The sequence below is a fragment of the Falco punctatus genome, assembly GCF_963210335.1.
Source record: "Falco punctatus genome assembly, chromosome: 20".
In the NCBI taxonomy this organism is placed as follows: domain Eukaryota; kingdom Metazoa; phylum Chordata; class Aves; order Falconiformes; family Falconidae; genus Falco; species Falco punctatus.
In genome coordinates, this window is record NC_137600.1 from 3,357,723 (window position 1) to 3,383,937 (window position 26,215).

Consider the following 26,215-nt stretch of genomic DNA (forward strand, 5'->3'; position numbering starts at 1 on the left):
ATGCTGCCCACCCCCTTCTCGGTGAAGGACATCCTCAACCTGGAGCGGCCGGAGGCTGCCGGGGGGGTCCCCGCCGCCCCCGGGCCCCGGGCTGCCCGCAGCCCCGGCGGGGAGGACGAGCCGCCGCGTAAGTGACTGGCGGGGCCGTGGGGGCGTTGGGGGGGCTGGGGGAGGGGGGGGGGGGGAGGGCACGGAATCGCTTTCGTTCCCCCGGGGTGGAAAACCGAGGGCAGCCCCCCCCCCCCCGCCCGTTGCATCCTCGCACCCTCCAGCCACGATCCCGCCGGAGCCGACGGTCCCCGCCGCGGGACGTGGCAACACCCCCGACACCCCACTCCCCCACCCCCCTTGGATATTTTCTTTTTTTCTATTTTTTCCCCAGTGTTTGAGGGTTTGGGGGTTGTTTGAGGCATTTTCCGGGCAGCCCGACAGCCCCGGTGCATCCCACCCCGCCGCCCTCGGAGAAACGAAACGGCTCCGGGAGGTGAAGGGTGTGGGGGGTGGGGGGTTGGATGTAGTTGGTTTTTTTCTGCCGAACGGCACAAATCGCCCCCTTTTTCGATGACACGAACCCCCGTGTCGATGCTCCGCAAATTGTCCCCGCTGGGGACAAGGACCGGCCCGACCGGCCCCGAGGCGCCGGCTGCGGCAGCGGGGATGCTCCGGGGCAGCCGCCCGGGGGGTCAGACCGAGCCCACCTCTCCCCGCCGCCAAAATCCCACCAAGTTTCCTTTGCTCGTGTTTCCCTAAAGCCCGGCGGCTTCGGAGCAGCGAAACGGGGAAAACAGTAGGACCACAGCTTGAGCACTGGGTGGCACTGGGATGCAGAGCTAGAAAGGGCGAGAGGAGCCCGGGCAGGGCGCTCTATCGGCTTCACACCTGCAGATGGACCCCCCCAGCACCCCATTTCCCGCAGCATCCCCTCAAATCTCCCGAGCCCCTGCAGACGGACCCCCCCCAGCACCCCATTTGCCCGCAGCATCCCTTCAAATCTCCTGAGCCCCCGCGGCGGCTGCCAGGGTACCTGAGTGCGTCCCACCAGCCGGGGAGCAACCGCCAGGCAAGACCCCAGCCCAGATCACCTGCAATGCAAACCCCCAGCAAATTTAAAATATATATATATATATATAAAAAAAAAAACAAAACCCAAAGCCACTACTTTGCATCTTCTCTCAGATCTAATAAATTAATAATTTCTCCTCCTTCATTCCCAGCCCCTTCGTTTTCCTGGGTTTGCTTAAATTCAGAGCGCTGCAGGATTCTTTCCTGGGGTGCTGGGGGTAAGTGCTACCAGTCTCACTGCCCTCGCTCCCAGCCCCCCCGAGCAGGGCAGCGGGGAAGGGGATTTGGGTTCTGGAGTACTCGATCTCACAGCACATCCCACTTTCCTTGGGCCCCTCTGAGCTGGGGCTGCCACGGTGGTGGCACCCACAACAGCACAGGCATCGTTAGGAGGGACCGCAAGGAGGCATGATCCAAAATTCATATAACAGTCTAATTCCATCAGAAAGAAAAAAAAAAAAAAAGAGGGGGGGGGGGGGGGGAAGGGGGTGTGTGGTGATTTTCTTGAATTCCCATTAAACATCCCAGGAAAGTTCATATTAAAAGGGGAATTCCCTTGCATTTCCATTAAACATCCCAGGGAAGTTCACAGTAAATTTATCTGCTATCAACCCTACTTCATCTTCTTCCCAAAGGGCCCCATTCCCGATTCGATTCCTCCTTCGGAAACACGCTCTCCCTGGGAACACAATCAGACTTGGGTCTCACTTTGGGTTTTTCTGGCTGCAGGAAAACGTTTGCTCGCCCACCCCTCCGAGGCAGACAAGAAGAAAGCCGACCCCTGCCACCATCCCAAGCAGCGACAGCGCAGAAAACCCCGAGTTTTGTTCTCCCAGGCTCAGGTGTTTGAACTGGAGCGACGATTTAAGCAGCAGAAATACCTCTCGGCTCCGGAAAGGGAACACCTCGCCAGCGTGCTCAAGCTCACCTCCACGCAGGTGAAAATCTGGTTCCAGAACCGCAGGTACAAGTGCAAGAGGCAAAAACAGGACAAATCCCTGGAGCTGGCTGCCCACCCGCTGCCCCCCCGGAGGGTGGCGGTGCCCGTGCTGGTCAGGGACGGCAAACCCTGTCTGGGGGGCTCCCAGCCTCATCCAGCCCCATACGGCATCACCGCCAGCCCTTACTCCTATAGCTCCTACTACAGTGCCTATAGCAGCAGCCCCTATGGTGTTAGCTATGGGGGGGGCTATGCTGGGGTGCCCCCCAGTGCCACCCCAGGCAGCCACACTGTCAACGGGAGCTTGGGCATGGCCAGCGGTGCTCAGCACCAGCCTCCCTGCTTGCAAGCCGCCGTGCCAGCGGGAATCAGGGCTTGGTAGGTGGAGGTGAGGGTCACCTGGAAAGCACTGAGGAAAGCCCCCCTCCCCCCCCCCCCAACTCCAAACCCAGCCTTAGTTGGGATGGGAGCTGAATCCAAAGGGTTTCTGCCCCCCCCCGGAGAGTGGGACGACTCCATCCCATGCAGTCACATCTCTGCAGGAGAGAGGGGGATGCTGCCGCTCCAGCGCTGTGACTTTGGGGACCCGGTGGCTGAGGGCATTTATTTATTTAAGCACAAACGCTTTGGAGTCTGGCCCTTCCCGCTCCCACAGAGGATTTGCTCCTCCGGGATGCCAGCACACAGCCAGCAAGAGGGTGCAAACGCTGGTTTTCTTCCAAAGGACAACTGGAAAACAGGGTCTGTGCACGTCACTGTGCGTTCACTTTTTAACGAACAGTATTTAATGCTTTGAGTCCCTCTAATTTTTTGAGATACCTTTCTGATTTATATTTCTTAATAACTCCCAGTGCAGGTGTTCATTTCTGTCTATTATTATTATTATTATTTGCAAATAAAAAACAAAATGGTGAAATTGTGTGTTTTCACTCTCTCACCGTTCCTCAACTTTAGCATTTTGACTTTTCCCATCCATAGTTTACATCTGAGCATGAAAACCTGATCCAAAGAAGAAAAAAAATAAAACAAAAAAAAAAAACCCACACCACCAGAATAAACCCAAACCAAAATAAACCACCACCACCAAAACCAAAATCAAACTTAATATTAATAAACCCAGAAAGATAATCATCTTGTGGTCCAGGCTTGGGGAGCTCCCAAGGTTTAACTCCCTCCCTAAGTCTTGGTGAGTTTTTTTCAGCTCCCTGCTTCTATTCCCTTACTGGTAAAATGGGTTTGCAGGTACATGGTGGGGCAGCTCGCAGGATCACAGTGGGCTGGTGCCATCTGAGTTATTCCAGCACCACTGGTGCTGGACCAAGAGGTGCAAGATCCCCAAATCAGGATCCAGCAGCATCATGTGCCTTGTGGGATCAGAGGACTTGTATGTTTATATATGCATCTCTCTATATATATATTTAAGAAATGCAGGAGAGTCGGATGTCATTGCAGTGTCCCAGTGCAGATCAAAGGGGAGCACAGCCACATCCCACATCCGCACCCTCGCACTTCCAGAATAAACCCAGTGAGAGTTTGTTAGACCAGCACAACCGTCAGGCCGCCCGTGGCCAACCAGTGCAGGCTTTACTTGCATCGGGGAGGGGAGAAAAAACATCCAAAGGTCAACGCCTGATGCAAAATATTGGTTTCACAGAGATGTCTCCACTCCAGGGCCAAGATATTCCCGGGACAGAGCCAGGCAGCAACCTGCACACAACTCCCACTGCACGGGACAGGCAAACCCCCCGCCCCCGTCCCCATCCCCGCTCCTTTCCCGACAGCTTCTTATCCTCCCAGCGTTCGGAAAAACAGGCTTGCAGGAGGCAATTCAGCTTTTATCTCTAATCCTACTCAGCCCCATCACTCTGACGCTCACTCACTTCCCAAACGGGACATCTCTGCTGTCCAAATCAAACCAGAAAAACCCTCTCGGCGAGATAGCCTGCCCACCATCCCACCGCGCCGAGGCCCTGGAAAAGGCTGGGTGAGGCGACAGCTGTGCTGGGCACTGCCCCTTCTCCTCCCCTTCATCCATCCACGCTCACTGGGGGCTATCTCCCTACATCAGCTGGGGCTCAGGTTCTATCCCAGTTTTGGGGCAGCCAGGGGATTCAACAGGGTCCTGGCACTGGGGAAAGCGCCAGCAGACCGCAGCATCCCACGTGCATGGGCTCACCTGCAAGTCTTCACACCACAGAGTTTTTTTCTTTTGAGGTTCAGCAGTCAAAGGAGGCAAATCACACAAAACTCCCCCCAAATAAACACAGAAATCAAAGAAGGTAATTGCTACCCTCCCCAGCTCAGAAAAAAAGCCTGAAAATGGTAATCATGGATGCTGAAGGCATCATCTATGCCCCTCCAAAACATACAGAAAGCCCGGTCCCTGCAGGGTCAGGGTATCCCTAAATCCTTGGTGTTTGCCAGATCCCCTCTGTCACCTGCCTCTCCGCAGTACATGTCAGGGATTTTGCGTTAAACTTCCCGTTTCCAGCCCAAATCAGAAATCCCACGCTGCAAGAACCAGCTTTTCCAAGCACCCAGACACACAAACCAGCCCACAAAACCTTCCCCTGCACCAAAACTCCTGTCCTGGGCCAAATTATTCCCCACTCATCAGTACAAGTTATTTTGGCTGAACGAGCCAGGGATGCTGGCACTGGCAACCAAGGACCAAGAGATTTGGCCACAAAAAAAAAAAAAGAGCCATGTGACGAGGCCACCCATAACCGACCGACGGACGGAGGGGTCGAACAGACGGACGGCACCAGGGGATGTCACTAGCCACTGCGGTAAAGCTGTGGCTGCAAAGCAGAGGTGTAACAACCTGGCTCTCTTTGCAGGAAAATATTTTATTGAAGTTAAATGATCCCCCTGGAAGGAAGGGAGCTGCCCAGCTTCTGGGAAAAGAAGTCCCTCTGCTGGGTCTTGCCTTGATGTCTTTGTGCTAGAGCCCGGAACAGTGAAGGATGCACAATGGGCTGCATCCCTGGGTGTGGGGGCACCGACAGCAGCAAGGGCAGCCTAAAATCAGCAGGGGGAGGGTCTCTGCAGTGGGAAAATTGGCCCCCAACCCCAGCACAGAGGGAGCAGCATCACTTCCCGACCCCAGCGAGCATCCCCGTATGGCACAGCACCCACCCACACGGCGGTGTACCCTCAGGCCAGCCCAGGAGACCCACGGGTGCCCCTGGGGGGTCCCCTCCATCCCCAGCACCCCCGAGCAGCGTGGTGGGATCTGGTTTAAGCGCTGGAGCGGGTGGGCAGGGAGCAGTGGGCAGCCCACCCACCCACCGTGGCCACCTCCCAGCTCCTAATTTGCTCTCCAGAAGCCAGGCCAGGGGGTTAGAGGGCCAGCGGCGGGGGCACGGCTGCAATAATACTACTCTTGGGTTCCAGTTGCTTCATAAATCTTTTCCCAATTCCCTTTCTCGGGCTATAGGAGGACAATGAGGCTGAATTATGGAAGCTACTGCCGTTTTCCAAGCATACAGCGAATATAGGGGGGCATTTTCCAAGGCAGGAGCATCAGCAGGTTAAAGAATGAGACAAAGGGGCAGGTTAAAAGCAGGTTTGGGGCACATCAACCACCCTCCTAGAAAATCAACAAAGTCCTCAGGGGATTTCAATGAAATGTTTCTCTTTTAAAGGTTAAAAACAATTTTGGCTGAAGAAGAGGGGCTGGGTTTGGGTGAAGGCTTTAGGAATAGAAGAGGGGATCTGGGCTACGTTATTCCAACAGCAAAAGAAGTTTGCAAGCAACAGGGCTACAGGGGGTCATTGTGTATATATATTTTTATATATGTGTATATATACATACTCATCCCTCGGAGGGTGCCTGCAATTCCCAGGGATGCTGCCTGCCCGAGGAGCCAAATCCTGCTCCCACAGGGGCTTCCCCACCAGATTGCTTCGCCTTACGATGGGGCAAGGTGATTTTTTAATCACATGCTGCCCACATCTGGGGGGAGGGGGGTCACAGCTGTTTGTGTGGCGAGCAGGGAGTTGTTTTTCAAACAGAAACTCGAGAAGAACAGCTACAAATAAAGTAGATGCCCCGGAAAAAAAATAATCTGTCGTAACAGAGAGCTCGACTTGTGGTTTTTCCTGGAATGGGGGAGGTTTTGCTCTTTGGGGTGTTTTTGAAAGTGGGATTTTGCAGGATGGTGTATAAAGGTACTAAGGCTTCTTAAATAAATGCTGTCCCATTCCACATCTGGGCAAGGAATTGGTCTGAGGTTTAGGCTTAAGTTTTCATGTGAACCCTCTGCCCTTTTCTGTGCAAGCATTTGCCTCTGGAGCCGCTCTCCCTGCCTGTTGTATCTTAACTGGTTTTAAAGCCCTTGCTACAGCAGCTTTGCAAAGCTGATGAAAATGTCTTTGACCATTTCCCCCCTGTTTTTCAACAAACTGAAAGTGCATCAGTGTGGAAGGATTTTGAAGAAAACCCTCAAAGTAAAAATAAAAAACAACCACCAACCAACACCCTTCTATTTTCTTCACTTTTTTTTTTTTTTTTTTTTTTTTTTTCCCCTGAAAACCACATTTTTCCCAAAAAGCTGTAGGGATTACCCTGGGACATAAATCATTTCTATAATTAGGAGCAAGCAGAGCACCAGCTGCTGGGGCTGGGTGGCAGAATCCATCCTGCTGGATGCAGAAGATGTCCCCTTGCAGAGCATCCTCCAAGGTGGCGATGCTGGTCCCCCCTCCTCTCGCCAAACCCCCCATCCTGGAAGTATTTTGATGGCTAAAAGGGTGAACTCACTTAGGCATCCTCCTCTTCATCATAAAAGCTTGGGGATGATTTGCCAGCAAGGGAGCAACAGCGGGGGCAGTGGAGGAGGCTGGGTTTGGCTGTGACCCCATGGATCCGTGGGGAAGGGTGTCCTGAGCAAGAGGGAGAAGCAATCAGCCAGAAAACCCGCTCGGGAGCCAAGAGACAACCGAAGGGCGTAGACTCCTGCCAGGGATCTCCAATCAGGCCTGGGAGGCTTGGCTGCCTGCCGCATAAATGCGGAGCGGGGAGGGTGGGAAGCCAGTGTGCGTCTGGGCAGGGAGAGGAGGAGGAGGATGAGTGCTGGGGTGCTCCCTGCAAGGAGGCAGAGAGCACCCAGCAGCACCCCAGCAGGGATGAACCTGACCCCCACGGCAGCCCAGCAGCCCATGGCCATCTCCTCCAGGCGCCGTCCATCCTTCCTCATCCAAGACATCCTCTGGGATGGGGCAGAGCAGGGAGCGTGGCCGGAGCGGGGCAAGAGCAGAGGGTTTGGCAGCCCAGAGGACGGGGAGCCGGGGGCAGCCACGGTGGAGGGGAGAGAGGCCGGTTCAGCCCTGGGGGCTGCCCCAGGGAGCCCTCGTTCCCCAGCAGCACCCCAAGCCCGAGGGACACCCCACGAGCCGGACGCAGGTAAGGGGGTGGAAGCCCCGGGCTGAGCCTTCTGGCCAGGCAATGGATCAGCCGTGTCTATGCTTGGGGCAGCCAAGGGGCAGGATCCAGCCCCAGCTGCTGCGAGCATTTAAATACGGGGAGTAGCCGCTCTAGTAGCGGGAGAGTAAGAGCAATAGTAACTACCTGCAAACCCTTGGCCAGGCGCTTCAGATAACTCAAAAGACTGAATCTGCCTAAAAATGCTGCTTTAAAAAAGTCCCCAGTAGATGCATTTCTGTGATATCTTGGGAAATAAAGTTCCCTTTTCATGCAGGAGGTCCCCAGCAAAGGCACCCTGGGGTACTGGCTGCCAGCTCAGAGGGGCAGCCCATGCCCATCCTTCCCACAGCCATCAGAGCGGCGATGCCACCGAGCTCCTCGGTGCCTCCGGTCCGGGGATATTTTGAAAGCCCTCGTGTTGAATTTGTGCCGTTTGCAGCAGGGCTCAGCTTTCCCGCATGCCCAGCCCCGATTCGAGGATGTGCTCCTGCCTGTACCACTGCACATCGTGGGGTTTATGGATAACGATCCCACGCCTCTTGCTGCCGCATCCCTTTCTAGCACGCAATTGCAAAATTCATTGTGGGCGGTCACGTCGCGCTGCAGAAGCCACACACCGAAAATCACGCTCAGAAGCAAATTTTGGTGACCGGTGTCTCTCGTGTTGTAGCATCACGAGCATGGCCAGGGCTGTGGGAGGGAGCTTGGCCCTTCCTTGCCCCAGCAGCCCTGGGCTGAGCTGCAACAGCCAAAAAAGCAATTTCAAATCCTCTAGCGACTGAGCCTTGCTAGCTAAGGCAGCCCTTGCCAGGGGAATTTTGGCTTTACATTTCAAGTCTATTAAAAGAAGTTTCTACATAAAAGCAAGTTCAGAAACAGCCACCAGGCTGATTATTACAAAAAAAAAAAAATATCATTAAAAGCTGTAGCAAATCTCCCAGAAAGCGGCAGCATACATCAGCACAGCTCCAGGGATTTCAGTGGGACAACCATGATTTACACAAGCTGGGAATTAAGCCGGTTGTTTCTATCTTGAGCATCATGTTTACATGTTAAGAAAATATACTAAAGAAATTACTAAAGCGGGAAAGGGGTTGATGGGGGGGGGGGGGAACGACGACGACACCAAACCAACAGCTTATTTCCATCCCAGGCTGGGCAATACACAAAAAAGAACTAACCGCATAAATAAATGGACTCAAAAAGTTGTAACAGCTCTAGGGGACACGTCCCAGGGAGCCCAGCACCCTTCTGAGTAGCGGCTCAGGTGACCCATCGGTGCCACAAGAAATAAGTTGGAGGCAAACACCACGGAGCTGTGATCCAAGGCCAGCTCTGCAGTTATACATGTCAAGCCAGGCCTGAAGGTTTAAAAATCTGCCCCAAAATTTCTTGGCATTGCCAAGAGAAAAGGGAGGGATTTATTTTCAGCGCTTTCTAACTGCAGGCTGCTTTAAGCCGTGCTGATCTCCTGTCTCAGAGCTACCCTCTGTAGCTTGAGGACAGCAACTTGTTTTGTTTGGGGATCAGGATTTTCCCATAGGCACAAGAAGTGCCTAATAGCATGAATCCTGCAATAAAAAAAAAAAAAAAAAAAAAATCTCCAGAGCTGTTGATGCCACGCTGTTCACAACAACAGCCCCTTGGGGTTTTAGGCAGACCTCCACCAGCTTTGCAAAATATCCCTTTCTATATTATTTATTTTATTTCCTAGTCTTATTTTAGTTCCTTAAGAGTACATTTGTACTGAACGCATGCTTATAGAGTTAAGAAAGTGTGATTAGGAAGAAAAAACTCCCTTATATGACTTTAAGAGAGTGTTCACACCAATAATTGAAAATATTTCCAAGATAATACGAGTATCTTGCTCTCTGGAAGGGAAAAAGCAAAAGATTCGGGCAATTTCCAAGTGGGTAATTCTCAGCTCTTTCCTCCTGCAGATGCCACGTACCTGTCAGACTGTGCCCCCCCGCTGCAGCCCCTGCCCATCGCCCCGTGCCCCCCCCGGCAGCCCAGGCGCTCACGGGCAGCGTTCTCCCACACCCAAGTCATCGAACTGGAACGCAAATTCAGCCACCAAAAATACCTGTCGGCCCCCGAGCGAGCCCACCTGGCCAAAAACCTGCAGCTCACCGAGACCCAGGTGAAAATCTGGTTCCAGAACAGGAGGTATAAAACCAAAAGGAAACAAATCGGCTCGGAAAGCAGCAAACTGGACACGCGGCTGGCAGGGCAGAAAGCGGCCGCGCTGCCCGGAGCATCCCTGCTCGCGCTGCAGGGTGGCTGGCAGTACCTGCCTTGCCTCTACTACGTGAACGGCTGGAGTCCCTCCTGGTGGTAACCGCTTTTTTTTTTTTTTTAGGTAGAAAACATGCTTTTCTCTTCATTTTTTTATTTTTTAATACTCCATCACTCTTTCTAGCACTAATTCTAGGAGAGTGAGACCCCATGCGCAGGAATGATCAGCATCGCAAGCCTCTCTTGCTGCTAACAGTTAAAAAAAAAAAGCCAAAAAAAAGACCCCCAAAAGCCCAAGATTTTAAAAGTATATAATTCAGCATGCCTGACAACACCACTCGGGGTTCAATGTGCAGCTGTAAAATATTACAGGTTCTTGGAGGGGCAGAAAGGGATGGTCCAGCCCTGGAGACAGCGATCACCCCTCTTTGCCCCTCCTAAATCTCCTGCACCCCCCAAAGCCTTTGCCCCTTGCTGCGATCAAGCGGGCAGAAAGCAAAGCACCGATCCTGGGCTGGTGCTGATACAGCCCCAGCTCGGCTACCTGGGCCACCAGCTGTTCTATGATCTAAAACCCAGGGTTAACAAAGAAAAAAATACCCCCAAAAAATTTTTAAAAGTGCATTTCTGCCATTGCTACCATAGCTGCTAGTGGTCCCGGAGGGAACTTAGAGCCCCCCCAAGATTTCTGCGTGCTGTCAGGCAGCACCGCAGCCTCCACCCAGGGCAATGCACGTGTTTTGGGGGGAGAATTAATCCTTTTTCTGACAAACCTTTTTGATAACCCGAAGTGCCAGCTGGCCACAGAGCTGCAGCTGGGGACCGGGCTTGCCGGGACGGAGCCGTGCCAGTTACCCCCACCCAAACCCGTCCCTCTGCCTTCGCAGCCCAGATGCCAACCGCCGCTGCCAGCGCCTCGCCAGCCCCGAGAAGCCAAACCAGAAAACCTCGGGAACACGGACAATAGCGCAATGACAGATGAGTTTTGCATATCCGGGTGTAGACGCTGTTTGAACATTCCCATATAAGCTCTTTTCAACAGCAACAGCTCCAAGAGTTCAGCGCTCCCGGCAGCTCCCGAAGCACCAAACTCCCTGGTTTTAGGTGAAATCAGCCCAATTCCCAGCCCCGAGGCATCAAGAGGATGGTGTCTTTATAAGTGATTTTTTAGTGAGACTGCTATTTGCACTAGCAGAGTAGCAAAGATTTATTTTTCTTTTAACTAATCGTACCTAAAACTTTAGATGCCACTCAGTCCATGGGACAAAAATCTAGAAATAAATGAGATTTCCAAGAGAGGAAACACATTAACTGCTTTTTTTCAGCTAGCATAGCTCTGCTGGAACAAACTGAATCTTCTGAAACAAAAATACAGGGAGGTTTCTTCCCTGTGAACCTCAAGAAGCATTCCCATGGTGCCTGCTCTTTCCGAAAAAGAATTAAAAATCACAGTGGTCCAACTCCCGCCCTGCAGCAGGGAAATACAGACAATTAAATAACATATAGAAACTGCTTAAATCTGTCCTTCTTGACAAGATTATTTGGAAACTGATCTTTTTGCCTGGTAGATCCAGGTCTTGCAAGCTCCCAGAATAGAAGAGAGAAGTCGCTGGAGGTCCGCAAGGGGGGTGTTACAATGTTGGGGAAGGGAGGATGGGGAGAGAAGGTGCAGGCTGAAGCCCTTTGTAGTAGATACTCATTTGCTCTTGCTATCAAAGCTGGGAGGATGACCAGTTGCTTTCCGATTGTCTGAAAGTAACCCCTAATATCTTGAGATAACATTTTTCTTCCAGCTCCTGCTCCCAGATGCTGTGTATCCCCCGGCCCATTCCCTCGCGGCGGTGCTCAGCCGAGGCCATCCCCCCTGCTCAGCCGAGGCCATCCCCCCTGCTCTGTTGCAATGTGTTGCAAACTCACTCCCGCTCCTTATCCGCTGCACGCTTTGCTTATCCGCTGCTTGGAACAACTGAAAAAAAAAAACCCAAAAACAGCAACAAAAAAAGCCCTTATGGCCTCAAAGCCAAGCCCCCGCCGGGCACACATCCCTCCCGATTGCATCTGCAGGGGGAGGAGGTCCAGCTGCAATCCCGTGGGCTCACCCACACCCGGACCCTCGGGATGCTCCTTAAATCAATGCAGAGATGCTGAATCAGCACTAAACTCACCGAATTAGCAGCTCTGACCATCCTGGAGCTGCCCCTCAGCAGGGATCACAGCGCATCCTTTGCACAGGCAGTGGAAGAGCGGCAGGGATGGGCGTGTGGGTGGGGAAAATTAGATATGAGCTGAACTTCTTGGACGTTTCTTTGGGAAAATGTTCATGTCATAGCTACTGATTTTCTTCCCTGCTAATGGTTTACAACCAGTAAAATATCATTCTTGTTGCTTCAACACCCAACTGCTTATACTTAACTTTGCTGGTTTAAAGCAAGTTCAGTGCAAATAGTTGCTATTTTTGTACATTTTTTTTTATATATATACTATTTTACCTGATGTGCATTGGCCTTTGGAATAAAGAGTGCAGAGTCTTTATTAAAAACAAGCTGCCTCTGTGGGTTTTTTGCCCTGGGTTTGGATTTTCTTTTAATCCCTGTTCCTGCCACGAAATGACCGGGGCTGTGCCACCAGCACCAGCTGCTCACACCACCAGCACCTGCAGATGCTGCACTCAAGCGAGGTTTTGTGCAATGAGCTGCCACGAGCCCTAGCTCACACCGTTTGGCAGGTGGTAAATCATCACCCATCGCGATTTCTAGGTGCTCAGCACCAAATGCCGCTCCATCACCCATCCAGCCAGGCACAGAGTACGACTGAGTAACCTCTAATCCCACTGACTGTCCCAAGGTGACTATGTCCCAAAAGTAAGAGCTTATATACTGAAACACTTTATCACCCCCAAATTTCCCGTAATCCCCTGATTTAAGCGCCATCCCAGTGGCCTCCAGAGTTTTGCACCACAAGCACAGCTTTTACGTCTGCCCCTGCAGACGGTCCTGCAACCACACCAGCGCGATCAGGAGCAGCGTGGGGCTCCGTAGGGCCATAGGAAGGAGGATTCACCCCGGTGTGAATGTTTCTCCCTCGTACAGAGGTGGAGAGGGACTGACCTTGGGTCCCAGCCTGCCCGTGCACACACTCCCTCCCCTCTGCTGTTGGCAGCGGCAGCTTTTCCCAAACAGAAAGCGGGCGGCAATAGCTGCCATCACTCCCAGCTTCGGTTTGTGTTCTAGATGCTTTAAAAAAGAAACAACAACAACAACAAAAAAAACCCAAAAAACAAAAAACAAACCAAAGCAGGCATCAAGATGGCAAAATGAGATCTCGGGGGAGCTCCTATTGCCTCAGGAAGCTGGTGCTGGATCCTCAGCAGCTAAATCCTCAGGCAGCCGCGGCTCTCCAGGCTCTGCTGCCTTCACCCAGCGGCGTGGTGGAAGGGAACAACAGCTCCCGTCCGTGGGTGACCGTTCATCACGGGCAGTGACAAGCAGCAGTCCCTGCAGCCAGGGCTGGAAATCACACCTCCTCCCCCTGCACTCATCCTGCCAGCAGCCTGGTCCTGCTCCCAGCTTCTGCCTTGGTCCTAACCCAGAGCACAAAGTTGTCGCTCGCCAAAGTTCGCAGTGACACGGGCACAGCGCAGCTTTTTTGCAGCGGGGGCACCTGTCAAAGCAGGTTCTGGTCTGACCCCAGTGCTGGCTGGAGGCAGGGATGCAGGCAGGGATGCAGGCAGCATCTCCAGCCCCTTCCCAACGTCTGCTGCGGAGAAACATCTTGGCTGACTAACCCCAGCCCCCCCTCTCCTCCTTCCCAACCCTTTTCTCTGCAACCCCCAAGTAGTTTCTTTATGGTCGGAAGATAGACTTCCAGTGGGGTTTTCCTTTTTTTTTTTTTTTTTATTTCCCCAAACACAAAGAACGAGGACAAATAAAAGGGCTGTACCATTTGGATAACCAAATCATCCGAGAGTGTTAAAGCATTAATCACAACAAGGGAAACGACACGGCAGGCTTTCCCAGTGATAAATACCCCTTTGATTAATACAGGGGGAAAAAAAAAAACAAACCACACCACCCTAACTATGGAGAGTGGAGTTTTAATCAGCCTTAATGAAGCAGAACTCCTGTTTGTACGCAACTAGAAACAGAAAGCATCATTTAATGTCTGTCAATTAGTGTCACGCTCTGCCGCTAACATATCCATCAAGATTAAACAGTGTCTAATGCTGACATAACATTTACACTTGTTTGTGCCAAATCATTTATTTAAAGCTAGAGAATAAAAAAGAAAAAAAAAAAGAAAAAAGAAAAAAGAAAAAAGGCTGCCTTTGGATAATGTGACTGTTGACTAACATTTGCATGCAATAAACCACATACTTGGCAAGGACTGGCAGGACCGGAGCCAAGAAAAATCTTCAACTTGACCTACACAACATTTGCAAACCAGAGCAGTGGGAACAAGCTCACTACAAGAAACTAAATAGGGGATAGAAAGATGCGAGGATGCCCAAAGTGCCAAGCTGCCTCAGACCAGTGTTCCCCTGAGTTTCGGTACCAGTTTTGGAACCAGTTATTACAAAGGTGCTTTGGAGTGAGGCACAGAAACTTTTCAGCAAAGAGCACTAGGATGCGCGGCTGCTTCCCAAGGAGAGAGGCAAGCTAAGCCGTAAAGCAGAGGGATTTAGAGCTCTTAAAACCCTTGAGGATTTTCAATATTTATTATTCTTGTTGTGGATGCTCTTGTCATCCATAAAAATACTTCGTCTCTCTGTAACCCAGCTAGAGCCCCTGCGGCAAGGCCGTCACAAAGCAGGGAGTCCCACAGCCCATTTCGAGGTGCTGGACCCAAAACGGAGGAAGACCTGGTGCTTTCTCCAGCCTTGAGCCATCCCAGCAGCAGCAACGCCAGAGCAGGATCAGGGAAGCACAGGAGAAGCCGAGTGGTGCAATCATCAAGGCAGGCTTTCACCGTGATGGAGAGCCAACAGAGAAGGAAAAGGAAAGGGGGGGGAGAGAAAAAAAAAAAAAAAGAAAAAAGAAAAAAAAGTACTTTGGAGATGTGGCAAAACGCAGCTTTGCAGATTGGCATTCCCATGGGAAACTCCTTTGCTGCCTCTCACAAAAATCCGAGGTGCATTCCTCCTCTTTCTTCTGTTATGGTCTGGGCACCATTTATTAAGAACAGCCAAAGGCAGAGAGAAATCCACAACGAATAGCCCTGGAAGTGCTTCCAAAGCCGTCTGCCCGCGGAAATTTATGGCAGCCCGCTTACAGAAGGGAAAGTCAAGAGATAAGACAAGTATTTTTACAGGAAAAGGAGCTCGGCACGAAGCATGCATGGGTGGATTTTGTGCTGAAACGCTCCTGTCTTGGAAGAAAAAAGGAAACGGGCAAAGAAAAAGGCTTTTGGGGTCGGGTACGGGGTGTCTGAGCAGACGGACTCGGGGTTGTTGCTTATCCCCCAGCCCCAAAGAGGAAAGGGGGGGGGGGGTAAGAGGGGCACCACATGTGTCACCTGTGACACAGCCTTGCCATGGACCCCCCAGGGATGGGGGAGGGGCGCGGAAATCACAGCAGGGAGCTGCAGCATCTGGGCTCAGGGGAGACGCCTGGCCCTCTGCTCGGAGAGCTGGCAGGGAGAGCAAGGACATAAGGGAGGCTCCCACCGTGGCATGACATTCCCACTGGATAGTGCCGGAGCTGGGGGAGGGGATCTCTGCAGAGTCAGTGGGGGAGGATGCTCACAGCACTGTAGCCGTTTGTTTTGCCCAATTCCGTTTGCACTTCAGGCTTTTTCCAGCACGAGGGTTTGGGTTTCCAAGAGATATCAGCCCTGCATGGTCTCCCCAGCTCTTCTTTCCATCCAGATCCTTCTGTGGCAACCGGATTTCCAGAAAAGCAGGTTTCTTGCAGGCTGGAGGTGGCATAACCTTGGAGCAAGGCCAGTGTCCCCTCGGCCCTGCACATCCCCATCGAGCCCCGGCTGCCCAGCCCGAGACATTCCCAGCTTTTGAGATCGAGTTTCCAGCATCGTTTGATTTTACATCCTCAGTGGCTGTTTGCACCACCTGAGCCTGGCGAGGCTGGACCGGGGCTCGCAGCAGCGACAGCGCAGAGGAGAAAGGGACCCCATCCCCAGGAGTTACCGGGAAGGGATAAAAGCTGGGATATCAGCTCTTCGGCAAAGCCTCCCGTGGTATTTTTCCACCGGCTGGTGAATTTCCCAGCCCAGGCAGCACAACGGGGTCCCGCTCGCGCCGGAAAGCCGAGGGATTATTAGCACAAGTCTCTCTGCAAACAGAGCTTGGGTGGGGGCACCCAGGGCTCCTCGCCGCTCCCCTGAGAATCCGTGGCTGAGTTCACTGGGAAAACGCACTGGCCGAGCTCTAACGAAGCAATTATTCATTTGGAGCCACTTTCTCATGGGGGCTGGCAGCACCCGGGCTTCTCGGGTGGAGATTTGCAAGATTTACACAGGACGGAGTAACACCCAGAGTAACTTCCTCCGCAGAAGGATGGCTAAATGCTTTGCAAACATCATCCCAACGGCTGCGCTGCTCGGCCGGGGCGAAGCTCCCTCCCCGGCACGGGGCTGTCAAAGGACCGAGCAGCCCAGGGGTTGCAGCAAATACCAGATGTTCCCCTCAAACACATCCAGATGTTCCCCCCGCCCCCAAGCTGGGTCTGAATGAAGTAGAGCGTGGGCTCCCTTTATACTAGCCAGATAATATTAATCCTTTTTCTAGACTCCGAGCGCTGCGCCGGCCGGGAATCCTGCCAGTGTCTATGGGATGTGTTTGCTGCTAGGTATAGTCACGTACGAGGCAGGGCGATGCAGATTGCTCAGCTTCCTGGCAAGTTGCCGTGATGAAAGAGAGTTTTCCCCAAATACCACTGGTTTAGTCTGGATACCCATGTTGCTCCCCAGCAAGTAGCTACCTGCATCAGCTCTTCCCCCTGGAACTGTACTTCTCCATGGCAGGTTTTATCTGTCAGCCCTTTAAAACGAGAGGGAGCGGAGATAACCTGCGAGTTGGCACCGATCCTGCACTGCTCCTGCAGCAGCTCCCCAGGAAGCCCCAAGCTTCCATATAAAACCGCCGGGGGGGCTCAGTTCCCTGCTCCCCAGAAATGTGATGTGTTTGATGATGTGAGCATGAAGAGGTGCCGAATCCAGAAGGATTTCCCACCTCTGATCAGGAGCCAGCCCCCCAGCCTCGAGGAGACGGTGATGGTCGCCACTAAAGCCAGCAGCAAAACTACCCAGACCCAGCACTGCACCCCAAAGCCACAGCCTTGTCCATGTCAGCATGGAAACATTGGGATTTTTCCACGCTGATAGGAAAGTGGAGAATTTTAGGGCAAAAATCCAGAAGCCGCTCCTGGGGAGCTTTGCTAGAGCCGACTCAACAGGAGGCAGCCCCATGCCTGGGCACCAGGCAGCAAGCCAAGCACCAGGACAGCATCTAACCCAGGGTCTGGAGCTCACAGGCTTCTGAAGAGGGGCCAAGGGACTGATTTTATTTGTGGCACCAAGACCTACTCCATTCTCACCCAGATTTTTGCAGCCACCAAGAGAGAAGGGCACCCTTTGCTCTCTGCACCTTTCCCCCAGGTCCCCCCATTCCCAGCCCCAGCAACCTCGGGGGGGTTATTTAGCAAATGACCAATATTTCACCCCTCCCTGCCAGGCAGCTTTTCTCTACATGTCAGTGGCACATCAAACCCTCCTCATCCTCTGTTTGCACTGGTGAGAGGAGGAATTACTGCAATATTTATCTACCACTCTCTTTCACCAGGAGACCGCTCATCTCCTTTGCAAAGCAGCCCTGGAGGCACCGATCACCGCACGCTTCTCATCCCGCTTGCTAAAAACATTGTAAGGGACAAAGCTTTAAAGCAAATAAAATAATAGAAAATTTTAAATGAAGGTGGTAAATGTACTTGGAGGGTTCAACCCATCAGTGGTTGCTCCTGAGCTGTGCTGGCTGTTGCAGACGTGCATCTCGGAGCAGTTTTTGGAAGGTCCTGTTTCCTCCGGGCAATAACAAGCAGACTTTGCTGTGCAAATGATAGCAGGTGGAAAAAGAAAACCGGGGGAAAGCCTGGTTTCCTTCCTCCTCCTCCTCCTCCTCCCCCCAAAACTGCTCCTATCAGTGCCTCTGTGCTGGCAGCAAAGCAGGCGGGAAGCGAAGGTGAGGATGCTGCGCTGGGATAAATACTGCATAGTGGGGGTAGGGACCAGCTTCGACCCAAAAGCAAAAGGCTCATGACCCAAAACTGGCAATATTTGGGGCTGGAATTACGTTCCCCTCCTCCCCAGGGCTTGGCCCTGCTGCAATGCTCCATGACAGATTTACACCTGCAGAGCCCGGCGGAAAACACTTGCCTGTTCTACAAACGGAACCCTTGTCTTTTAAAAGGAATTAAATCTTGTGGATAAATACAAGTGGTTTTATTCTCTTTGTGGACAATTGTGGCAGAATAAGATAGCAGGTTAAGGTGTGGCCGGAAAACCTTTCACTCCATGGGCTGCATCTTGTCACCCAAGGTAAACACGCAGCTTAATGAAATTTCAAGAGGGAAAAAGTGAGATATTTGTCTTTATGTTCATTACCCTTTAAAGCAGAAACAATATTTGAAGAGAAACAAAAATAATGATCATACGCGGTGAACAAATACAGCCTAGATCCTGGATTAATCAAATGACTTAAAAGTCCAAATGCCGGAGCTTTGGTGGCACAGGGGGGAGCACCCGGTCCCACGGGACCCTTGCACCCACCGCTGTCCCCAACTTCTCTGCCAGAAGGTCCCCCTGGATGACATCCCCAGACACGGTCCTGGGGACGTGGCCATCGCCATCCACATGTCCCAGGGAGCATTTGTCCCCTGACATCCCGCCGTACTCACGACTGATGCTCAGGGTGCACCTCCCACCCTCCAGCAAAGCCCTGGTTGCCGTTTCTCCTTTCACCCCCACAAGCTCTGAGATATTACAGTTTACTATTTAATTTTTTTCTGCTCATCTTGCTTACTGACAGACCCCTAGGAAAAACACCAACTGGGAAATTTCTAAACGATGGACCATACGGTAGCAGGGAATTTATTCGTTGGTCCCAACCCAAGACCTCCATATAGGTGCTGAGCACAGCAAAGCAACCACCCACCACTCTATAGATTTTCACTGCAGGAAGTCCTGCAAGTTTAAGGAGTTGCTACAGTCTACCAGATAAATAAGACGCATTAAAAAATACCCTCAAAAGATATTTACACAATAATCTGTACTGGTTCCAAAGAAGCCATTAGTGTCAATTAGAAAATCAGATGCGTTCCCAGGGCAAAATGCCACCCAGCCCGGAGGGAGACGGGCACGTTGGTGTCACGGCTCTTGGCAAGTGCCACATGCCCATGGGTGACACCTCCAGTGGCTCATTCCTCCTCCATCCTGAAAGTTTGGAGGTGACCCAGGAGCCAGGGTGATGCCCTTGGGCTTTGCTTGCTCCGCTCTCGGTACCCACGTGCCCCTCGGATGTGTCCCATCCTGATCGGCTCAAAACTTCTCCATTTCCACCGAACGGCCATCAACAAGCCAGGCAGATGCCAGAGGTTTAAAGCAGAAAGGAGGGAAAAGAGATAACCCTCGACATGATGTTTTGCAGACGTCCTTCAGCCTTGCTGGTAATCTCAGCCAGCCGCTCCATCCAGGGAAAAATCATCCCCTTCTCCCGACCGCAGCTTTTTTCTCCTGGGAAAACCAGGGCTCAGCCCGGGTGCTCCCCACTCTGCAGCCACCCCGCGCTTTCCCAACATACAACATCTCCGTGTTCCCCTCCATAACCAGCCACATCTTCTATCTGGTTACGGCACCAGTAGGACACAGCACAAAATAAGCCTTTAGCGGAGTCGGACAACTTTTAGCAAACTAAAACCAAAGAAAACATAAGAAAAGTTTCAATTACTCACGGGTAAGGGGAGGGGGAGCAGCCTGAATTCCTCGGGGATGCTGGGGCCAAAGAGCTGCAGCGGGCAGGCGAGGAGAGCTTCTCCCAGGGCATCTTGCGAGGGCGCAGAGCCTCTTTTTGTAGGTTTTTCATTTTCCTGGGTGTTTTTCCCCTTTATTTCAGTAGACTTAATTCAGAGCCTTGAGTAATTCAGGTGTAAAAATCCCTTACTGCCCCTGAGCCTAATGAGGAAGACACAGATGGACAGGAGCTGGCATCGCCAGCCATTTAGCTACAAGTTTAATTGCGTAATTCATGTCCCTTGTGATGACACATCAGCCGAGCACAGGAATTTCCCCCTGTGCAGGCACAAATCAGGGGCGTTTCCCACTTCTTGGGGAATTACTGGGAATAAGATGCAGCTGAAGGGTGACCCCGATAAAGAGAGCTGTAGGGGTCCTCACCAGCCTTCGTACAAAACCAGTAATTAGTATTTAAGAGGCAAGCATGAAGCCTGCCAACACACCTCACCTTTCAGGACAATACACAAGTTTACTACAGAGGTGGAAGGGGGGGGTGGTGGTGTAAATATTTACTCTGCAGTGCAAACAGAGATAGAAAGCTGTCAAAAGCAGCTTGCTGAGCATAAATAGCATGTTATCGCTCGATCTTGTCTGTTAAGCTCATCAACTGGGCGAGGCAGCCTGCTTTCCAGCCCATCGGTTGCACCTTCTTGATTTTTCACTGATAGTAAAAATAAAGCAAGGAAAAGAGAAAAGACAGAAGAGGCAAGAAAAGGAAAGTCCTTATTTACCTTTGGGGTGGACCAAGGAGAGCAGCATCTTGTTGCTGCTTCCCTTTGCAGCCAGCCCTGACTCCCCAGATGTTTGCTGCTAAACCCTATTATCTATAAATAATAATTGTTCTCATTATTCCCAGCTGAGCTGCCCTTTGCCAGCCCAGGAAGGGCTGGGGTAGAACTGCTGGCTGGCTGCATCCCAACAGAAGCTCACCTTTAGGATTTTAGGTGCATCCCTTAACTGCTGCACCCTGAAATCAGCACCTCCTGTATCACTGGAAAGCGCGTGCCCTTGGGATCAGCATCTATTCTGAACAAAACTGACGGGAAGCAAGTTACACTTGATCCCCTTGTTAAAACTACGCAAGGCTGCTCCCAAAATAATCCTCCAGCCCCAGCTCCAGATTTTTAAGGCTGGAGATTTACTCCAAGGAGTTGCAGGCTCTTCTTTTAAAATCAGAGATGCACAGCGCTTGGTAAGCTGAAATGTGATTTTTAGACAACCTGGTTTTCATGCTGGATTTGGGACAAGGACCATGGGGTTCTGCCAGGTTTATTAGAGGTGAAAAGGAGGAAAAGGGCCTGCAAGAACTTCAGATCCTCATGACAATGTTGGAAAGAGTCAAAGGAGGTGATGCTCCCCCTCTACCCTGCCCTGGTGGGGCCACGTCTGGAGTGCTGTGTCCAGTGCTGGGCTCCCCAGTTCAAGACAAGGAGCTACTGGGGAGGGTCTGGCAGAGGCTACGAAGATGATGAGGGGCTGGAGCATCTCCCTGATGAGGAAAGGCTGGAAGAGCTGGGACTGTTCAGCCTGGAGAAAACTGAGAGGGGCTCTCATCAATGTCTACAAATATCTTAAGGGTCAGCATCAAGAGGATGGGGCCACGCTCTTTTCAGTGGTGCCCAAATATTCATATACGAAGATGAGAAAAAATTTCTTTGCTGTGAAGGTGACCCAGCAGGGGAGGGGGCTGCCCAGAGAGGCGGTGGGGTCTCCTTCTCTGGAGACATTCCACCCCCGCTGGACGCAGCTCTGTGTTGCCCACTTGAGGAGAGCCTGTGTGACCAGGGGGCTGGGTGGTCTGCAGAGAGCCCTTCCCACCTCACCAGCCTGTGGTTCTGTAATTTAGAAATAAGGTTTGGTGGACTTTGGATAGACCAAAAAGACCCAACTTTGACCCAAAACCCCCTAACAATTTCTGGCCCCAAAGAGGCAAGGAATTCAGGAATTCCCTCTGCTTATCCAGGTGGCCAAGCCTTGGCAAAGCCCGTGGTACCAAGCAGGCTGCTGGGGCACCCCTCACCCCAGGACACCCCTCACCCACCCCGCAGTGATGCCCCTCTGCTTACAGACCCCCTGAGCGCCCACCCCCGTGGCCACAATGGCAACAGCACGGTTGATTTGGCATCCTCACCAGCAAAGCCACCTCCATCGGGCACGAAGCTGGAAACCCAAATCCCCACCTGGAGCCACCTCGGGGCCAGAAACATTTTCCAGCCGGAGCTGAAACAGTCACTCCACACCAGAGATTTTATAATTGGAACATTTTAGTTAAGACTTGGGTTTGTTTTTTTTTTTTTTTTTGGGGGGGGGGGTTGCCCCCTTAGAGCCCACCGCAGCCAAGCCCTGGGGACAGCTCAGTAAGCTCAGATGAACCTGACGCTGCTCAGCCCTGCGCCGAAATTGCACCACCACCTTCTCCTTTTTCTTTAAGGGGAAAGCAAGATCTAAAGCAGCTTGATATCCTCTGGGGTAGTTTTTCCTCTTCAAGTTATGCAGCAAATATTGAAATCTCAGCAGATGAGCAGCTCCCCAGGGCTTTCACCCCATGCGCTTTCTTCCGGGGGGGAGACAGAAATTGCAATTTGGGCATTTGCTTTGCTGCTGAGCAAGCCGCAGGCAGCAGGTTTGCTTTGCAAATCTCAGAAGCCAACTTCTGGCCGAGAGGGCAATGTTTTAAAATCCTTCAGCGGCTCCTAGAGGAGCAACAAGCCCACGGTACAGATGTCAGCTCCTGCCAGGCTGTGCAACCCCTCCCAGGGGTGTTTTTCTTCCTCCAGCGTGATGACAAAGGGCTTTATCCAGCTTGGCTGGCAAGGTGCTGCTGCCAGGTGCTGAGCCTGCCAAGTGTTCGGGGAACACTAGAAGGCACCACTCCTCCAGAGATCAGCCCGAGCCCATGACACCCTCCCGCACAGCCCCCAGCTGAGGAAAGGCACAAGCATGGGCCTAAAAGGACAAAAATCAGAATATTTTATTTCCTTGAGCTCCAGTGATACAACTGTAGCAGCATTTCACAAACGAACTCCTGCATTGTTAAATATACATTTAAGGAAACACATTAAACTCCAAGGCAGGCAAAATAAAATAAAAATTAAGAACTGCGGACAAAGTTATTCATCCTCCCCCTTTAAATAATATGTGCGTTCGTTGCAGACAAAGCAGCAGTACATGTTTCACATCCCAGGTTAAAATAAAACATCACACTCGCAGCAAAACTTCCCAATGCAAACCTAGCAGAGATGAGGAGGGCTTTGGTGAAGGGGCTTTCACCTGGGGATCCAGCATTACGTACAGCAGGAAACATTTTAATTAAACATCCCAGAGACCTCTGCAATTATGAGAGCAGCCAGGCACGCTCCCAGCTGCAGAATGGGAAGTCTGGTTTTATCGGATAGCCGGGGCGATCCGTCAAGAGCTCTAAAAACCTGCAAGTGCTCCTCACCCGCTCGGGGCAGAGCAAGCTCCCGAGAAAACCTGGCTGATATTTGTGCTCAGCACTCAGGAGGCTCCGGGGCACGCTCTGGCTAGCAGCCCGAACGGGATGGGTGCCAGCTCCCCCCTCCAAGGAGGATGCTCAGCCGGCCAAAGCCGCGACCGCCCTCCCAGTCACTCCACAGGCTCCGTCCCTGGGCAAGTCCAGCCTTCATCTCCCAGCTACTCACAGGTTACTCCAAATGGGAGATGAAGCTCTCCCAGAACAGCCAGGGTGAAGTCAGAAACATTAAAGCTAAGCAGCCAGAGGAAGAGGATGATGCCCTGGGGACGTCTCGCTATGACTCCTCACTACTGAAGTCACACCGAAAGCCGTCGCCTTCCACGTTATGCTACAGTTTGCCTCTTTGAATATTAAAAGTGACCCAAAATTTTCCTCTAAGAGTTTTTATGCCCATCTCTGATGGAAATATTATGTGCAGTTCTGGTACCTGTTAGTGACTCCTCCAGTTGCTCAAGTCAATAGAAAAAAAAAAAAAAAAAAAAAGGTATCCAAGGCTAACGGATGGCTCCGAGACCTCCAGCCCCGGGGACTTTCTCCAGCTGCACCACTGAGACCAGCAGCCCCAAGCTTCCAATTTCCACACTTTTAAGACACAGGGTGCATTTGACACAGTGATTCATTCAGTTTAAGTGACAAAAAGGCATCAAGAAGCTCCATTTCACCATTACCAGTGGTACAAGGTTAATTTACACAAGGCACATGCAAACACCACCCAGAGGTGCTCTTTGATTTACCTCCTCCAAAGAACGGAGCAAAAGGATTAGCTCTGCTTAGTGTCATCCCATACAGGGCACCTGGCTGACAGGACCCCTCCAGCGACACGTGCCAGCCCAAAATCTGGCTGAAGCCACATCTCCACAAGCTGCACCGTGCACAGCGGTAAGGCGACGGCATCAGCTCGAGGCATCAGCCGCTGCTGGCAGGGCAAGTTCCCAGGGAGGATGGAAACGTGCCACTTTGTGTCCTGTAACTTGTATTGACGCATCCAGGCTCCTAAAAATCCCTCAGGGGCCACTGAGAACCCAAGTCACAGGCTAAAGGATGGGGGGTTTGGTATGGAAGAGCCATTTCCAAGGAGCAGGGCACGGAGCAAGGCTGTCACCCTGCCCCAGCAGGCACAGCTTTGCTGGCCACCACGGAGCTCAGCATCCCACAGCAGCGATGCCAAATTTTTTAGGAGCCTCTCTAGGTTAGTTGGGTTTTTTTTTTTTCCTCCCCTCTCTTGATGAGCAGCAGCTTATTGTCAAACACGGGCTGGGAGGTGGCTTTCCCTCTGCAGGTAAGCCTTGCCCAAGGCTGTCGCTGCCTGCTGCTGGTCTGGTGCTGCCAGGATGAGACCCTTGCGACTCTGAGTGACTCCGTGCACCCCACTTCGACCCCACCAGCTGGAGAGATGCGCACGGTGGTGGGATCAGGGCCTTTGTGAGAAACAAGTATGAATAAATTAAGGGAGGATGAAGGCTGTTCAGCGATCACACACCATAAAAATGTACCTTTAAAAAAAATTGTTTGCAAACCCCCCCCACACACTATTCTTTACAATCTATTTTTTTTTTAAGAGTCTCCTTGTAAAAAATGAAATTGTTAGTTTCCCCCTCTCTTGCAAAGTAACCAGGTACTTTGGGGTGCCCCTCCTGGGTGCCCTGCAGCTCCCGTTCCTTCTCCCCTCCATCCCAGCAAGTCTCAAAGGGCCACCAAGTACCTCTGACACCCACATGAGAATCCTGGCCACCGTTCGGAGGCTAAATGCTGTATCATTAAAGCCAATCTGGCTATAAAAATAAATGCTTTTGTGTCCTCCTTACACAGGGTGGAAGAATTTTGCCCTTTTTAAACAGCTTAGCATCTAGCTGTAATAGTATTTTTAAAAAACAATCCAAATGCCTACATAGAAAAATAAAGGATAAACATTATCCATCTATTTTATATTTATATAAAAAGTTCTGTGACAGGATATTTTGCTTCTTTGCCATAAAAAAAAAAAAACAAAACAAAAAACCAAACAGCCTAGGCTATATAACCTAAGCTGCCTGGTGAGGAGTAAACTACGTCTTCAAACTTATTCAGAGAAAAATATCAGTTAGCAGATTCACTTCTCCAAAATAAAGTTATTAAATATATATATTATTGTAAGTCTTTATAAACTATCTTATGGTTTAAGCGAGGAGGGGGAACAGGTGGCCGAGGACCACTTTAACCCCTGGGGAGGGAGAAGTGGAGGTCAGCTGTGACTCCACCAGAAAGCTGGCGTGTTCCCTAGCGGAGACCCAGGGCTGGCAGGTGGGGACACAGGGCGGGGGGACACGGGGGCTGGCGCTCACACGCGGGCAGTCCTTCACAAGGAGGTTCTTTTTTCCAGCTTGTGCTTGGTGAGAAAGTACTTGAAGAATTCATACACCGACCAGGCGATGGCCGTCGAAGGCATCTGGTAAATGACACGTGCCTGCACCCCCCTGAAATACCCCGAAACGCCCCCCAGCTGATAGACAGTCTTGAAGGCGTTCACCATGCCCGAGAGATGCCCGCTGATGTTCACAGAGCTCAAGGCCATGTTCTCCTGGGTGTTGAGCAAGGTCTTGCAGACATCCAGAGGAGTGGTGGCAGCGGCAGCCACCGCCCCCGCCACAGCCCCGGAGACGATGTGGGAGCGAGGGTTATACTCCCTGCGCGGGTTGATCTGCTCCTGCATGAATTCGTAGGTGATGAAGTGGATGGCCTGGAAGGGGACGTTCATGGTGAGCTGGGTGGTGTAGCTGCGGTAGAAGGCACCGAACCCCTCCACCTTCTGCACTGTCCTCACGCACGCCAGGACGGACTTGTAGGGGGAGTTGAACATCTGCATCCGCTGCTTCACCACTGGTCCAGGCGGTGGTCGCAGGGGGCGAGGGCAGGGCAGGCAGCACCGGGGGGGGGGGGGGGACAGACACAGGGAAACACAGAATTAGCTGAGGCACATCTCTCCCGGTCATCACAACGCCCTGCTCCCAGTCCCAACCACCCAGCCCTGACCTCCCCCCTTCCAAACCCGCAC

General features: G+C 51.9%; 3 protein-coding genes across 7 annotated transcripts in view; 2 read left to right on the forward strand and 1 right to left on the reverse strand.

Annotated features, from left to right (window-relative positions):
- Nucleotides 1–2,384, forward strand: NKX2-6 (NK2 homeobox 6; the record flags this gene model as incomplete). The annotated part of the gene is made up of 2 exons (XM_080370362.1): nucleotides 1–127; nucleotides 1,792–2,384. The coding sequence occupies 2 exons, from the start codon at nucleotides 1–3 to the stop codon at nucleotides 2,382–2,384; spliced, it is 720 nt and encodes a 239-aa protein (XP_080226488.1).
- On the forward strand, nucleotides 2,380–25,187 carry NKX3-1 (NK3 homeobox 1). The gene is made up of 2 exons (XM_080370430.1): nucleotides 2,380–7,409; nucleotides 9,371–25,187. The coding sequence occupies exons 1-2, from the start codon at nucleotides 7,073–7,075 to the stop codon at nucleotides 9,769–9,771; spliced, it is 738 nt and encodes a 245-aa protein (XP_080226556.1). The 5' UTR covers nucleotides 2,380–7,072; the 3' UTR covers nucleotides 9,772–25,187.
- The window catches only part of SLC25A37 (solute carrier family 25 member 37), a 13,325-nt gene continuing 9,751 nt past the window's right edge, over nucleotides 22,642–26,215 (reverse strand). For all 5 annotated transcript variants that reach the window (XM_080370424.1, XM_080370425.1, XM_080370426.1 and 2 more), the window contains one exon: nucleotides 22,642–26,040. In XM_080370424.1, coding sequence (XP_080226550.1) covers nucleotides 25,520–26,040 — 521 coding nt within the window. In that variant the 3' untranslated portion in view covers nucleotides 22,642–25,519. The remainder of the gene's footprint in view (nucleotides 26,041–26,215) is intronic.